Source organism: Electrona antarctica (assembly GCF_951216825.1).
Source record: "Electrona antarctica genome assembly, chromosome: 12".
NCBI lineage: Eukaryota > Metazoa > Chordata > Actinopteri > Myctophiformes > Myctophidae > Electrona > Electrona antarctica.
The window spans coordinates 7,652,680-7,656,798 of NC_136793.1; the positions used below are offsets into that span (position 1 = coordinate 7,652,680).

Consider the following 4,119-nt stretch of genomic DNA (forward strand, 5'->3'; position numbering starts at 1 on the left):
ACCACATTTGACTGAGGGGCTGCCAGATCGTGCAACCTCCAGCTTTTCACCAGAGGAGAAAAACTGAAATTATTATTAATTTTTAATCCAAAATGAGTTAATAGCACTGCAGGCAGACTCTTCACATACTAGAGCATGTCGGAAATAATTGTCAGAGCTGAAATCGACATGTAAATATGAAATAAATGCTTAAACATGTAGCTAGGTGTAATGTTAGAGACCACAGAAGTGAACCTTTCAGGCCTGTTTTCTCAACTCGCTGTTTCTCTGCAAGTATACGGTAAAGTATACGTTAAAGGACTGGAGTATACGGTAGTATGCTGTCTGTGAGTCTGTCCACAGTTAATGTCGCTAACCAACCATTGGTCCAGATCAGCCGCGAACTTCCATCCATCCATCTTCAACAGCTTATCCGTAGTCTGGGTCGCGTTCACACTAGAGGAGACAGGAGACATGTGTCCCCGTTCACACTAGAGGAGACAGGAGACATATGCTTTCCTCCGAGGTGCAAAGTCTGGTGACACAAGGTTTGGTAGATTTACTGAGTTTACGTTTAGGAATAAGGTTGGGTTTAGACATGCATAGTTTTACTGAGGTTATGTTTAGGAATAAGGTTGGGTTTAGACATGCATAGTTTTACTGAGGTTATGTTTAGGAATAAGGTTGGGTTTAGACATGCGTAGTTTTACTGAGGTTATCTTTAGGAATAAGGTTGGGTTTAGACATGCATAGTTTTACTGAGGTTATGTTTAGGAATAAGGTTGGGTTTAGACATGCGTAGTTTTACTGAGGTTATGTTTAGGAATAAGGTTGGGTTTAGACATGCGTAGTTTTACTGAGGTGATGTTTAGGAATAAGGTTGGGTTTAGACATGCATAGTTTTACTGAGGTTATGTTTAGGAATAAGGTTGGGTTTAGACATGCGTAGTTTTACTGAGGTTATGTTTAGGAATAAGGTTGGGTTTAGACATGCGTAGTTTTACTGAGGTTATGTTTAGGAATAAGGTTGGGTTTAGACATGCGTAGTTTTACTGAGGTTATGTTTAGGAATAAGGTTGGGTTTAGACATGCGTAGTTTTACTGGGGTTATGTTTAGGAATAAGGTTGGGTTTAGACATGCGTAGTTTTACTGAGGTTATGTTTAGGAATAAGGTTGGGTTTAGACATGCATAGTTTTACTGAGGTTATGTTTAGGAATAAGGTTGGGTTTAGACATGCGGAGTTTTACTGAGGTTATGTTTAGGAATAAGGTTGGGTTTAGACATGCGTAGTTTTACTGAGGTTATGTTTAGGAATAAGGTTGGGTTTAGACATGCGGAGTTTTACTGAGGTTATGTTTAGGAATAAGGTTTATTTACATTTATAATAATTATTAAAATAATAATAATAAATTAATAATTTACATTCGGTGGATATCTTTCACAATAATACATAATACATGTTCTAGACATTCTAATGATCACACAAATATATGTATTACATGCATTTTAGTTACTTTTATCAGGTTTAAAGGTTAAAGGTCATAGGTCAATTTAGATTAAAAATTGTCCAGAGATTTTGAAGTTGTGTAAATTTGTGCCTCGGGGTATTTATATGCAAATATCATGACCAATGGCATTGCAAGACTAAACAATGAACATCAATGATGATGTTTAGGTGAAAAAAGTAATTAATTCAAATAAAAATGTTACCGAGAAGCATCGTAGGGTCTTACAGGGTTAAAGGTGCAAGGAAAGTTTGACATTTTTGCCTGCCATAGGATGTTAATGGTAGGGTCACAAGAAACCCCTATAAAAAATGGCCCAATACCAACAGCCGGTCAGCCAGTGGATTCATGAATGTATGTAGACAATATTTTAGGCCAATAAAAAATACTATACCAAATTTCCCACCCGTCCACCTCGACTGCCGGACTATTAGTTGGCGAAGACAAGATTAAAGATAGTAGTTAGTTTGAGTAGCAAGTTCAACACACCAGAAATCAGAATTTCCTACTAACAGTAACACTAACTAAGGCTATGTTACTAAAATACTTTTAGTTTTACTGTATGATTGATTACTAAAAGTTTCTAGTCGCTAAATCTAGTCACTTCTGAGGTTACGTTTAGAGACCACTCTGAGTTCATGACTGGTACACATAGCAATGGAGCTGTGCGTGTGCGTGTGCGTGTGCGTGTGCGTGCGCGTGTGTGCGTGTGCGTGTGCGCGTGTGCGTGTGTGTGTGCGTGCGTGTGCGTTTGTGCGTGTGTGTGTGTGTGTGGCGGAGACGCTGTAACTTATACCCATAGATATACTGTATGCTGAGTGACATGGCCTACAGTATATTATTATACCATGAAAACACATGCCATGATTTTGTAAGTGTAACTCTACTGCACCTTTACTATTTGTGTCCTTGTATGCATCTCCTTTGTGTGTGTGTGTGTGTGTGTGTGTGTGTGTGTGTGTGTGTGTGTGTGTGTGTGTGTGTGTGTGTGTGCGTGCGTGCGTGCGTGCGTGCGTGCGTGCGTGCGTGCGTGCGTGCGTGTGTGCATGTGTGTGTGTCAGCTGTCAGTGTGCATGCTGTCTGTTCCTTCCTGTGTGTTTCATTTGTTCATGCAGTCGATAATCCTCGTGACCTTTTAACAAGCACACACGCACTCTCACTCTCACACACATGTGCACACACACACACACACACACACACACGCACTCTCACTCTCACACACATGTGCACACACACACACACACACGCACGCACGCATGCGCACGACGCACACACAGGCCAAATTACACGCGGGCCAAATAACATAAAATGTTTGGGGTCCTTGACATGAAGTAGTTTGAGAACCAGTGAACCACTGACATAGATGATATCATGATCATGATTTAGACATTGAAACATTATATGTTACGATAACTGAATTTTGTAGAATCGTCCTCAGGTCTAAATTGGTCTAGACTGAGATCATAGTAATCATATTATTTTGTTAAACCTGTACCTGGTGCAGTTATCACATTAAGTAAACAATAAAAACTGTACCTTCTCTGTGGCGATCCTACAACCTTCTGCTAGCTTCTTCTTACTGTTGATTGATTTTTTTTGTCTCCTCCGGCCACCCCCTCCTCGTATTAGAAGGACAATATCAGTCAACAGAAAAAACAGTGTTTTCAATAAATATTATGGTTAACATGGAGGTTGAAGTTACAATGGATTTGTATAGGAATGGGGCGGGGCAGCTAAAATTAATATCAAATCTATGAGTCGAGCAACTTAAAAACTGTCTGGGTTGTTCACATATAAGACTGCGTAGACGAAAACCAAAAGTTTTTTTTTTAAAGTGAAATAGTAATAAGTAAAACATTTGAGTAACATTTGTTCCCCCTGCATTTGGTCCTCCTGCAGGTTGAGAGACGAGTGGACCGTCCGGCTGGAGAACCGAACCAAGCACCTGAAGACCCTCAACATCAAGTCCAACCCGGCTGTCCAAGCATGAGGCCACCGTCGTGTAACATCTGACCACCATCTGACCACCATCTGACCACCTGAAGACCCTCAACATCAAGTCCAACCTGGCTGTCCAAGCATGAGCAACGCTAGTGTCACCACTCTCTTACTATCTGGGTCTGAGAGGCTGAATGTCATCAAATGGTGGTCCGTGGCTCAAATGGGTCTGAGAGGCTGAATGTCACCAAATGGTGGTCCGTGGCTCAAATGGGTCTGAGATAGGGGTGTAACGATATAGTAACTGCATCGAAAAATCGATTTTAATTTAAAAAATCGAAGTATATCGAAATGAAAACAGCAATATTGACTATGTATCGTATCGTTTTGCAATGCAAATAATCGGTATTGAATCGTTTTGCTTTGCAAATAATCGATTGTATCACATTTTTGTACGTGTTATTTAGACATTTAAAAAAAAAGGAGTTTAATTACTTAGTTTAAAATAATGTCAATGTATTTTAAATAGTTACTGTATCGATTTCAAATAATTGAATCGGATCGTATCGCCATAATGAACCAATATCGTCCATGTATCGAGTGGTGTCACGACCCTTGGGTCTTCTTCATATATCTTAATGTTGTGTATAGGAATGTACTGTATAAACCCTCATTGTCTATGAATAGGCCTTTAG

General features: G+C 39.8%; 1 protein-coding gene across 1 annotated transcript in view; it reads left to right on the forward strand.

Annotated features, from left to right (window-relative positions):
- The window catches only part of LOC306933717 (protein FAM240B), a gene marked incomplete at its 5' end in the record, with an annotated part of 8,178 nt that extends 4,613 nt beyond the window's left edge, over positions 1-3,565 (forward strand). Inside the window, one exon of the mRNA XM_079516027.1 lies at positions 3,386-3,565. Within this exon, the coding sequence (XP_079372153.1) occupies positions 3,386-3,476 (91 nt within the window). The 3' untranslated portion in view covers positions 3,477-3,565. The remainder of the gene's footprint in view (positions 1-3,385) is intronic.
- Between the last annotated feature and the right edge of the window lie 554 nt (positions 3,566-4,119).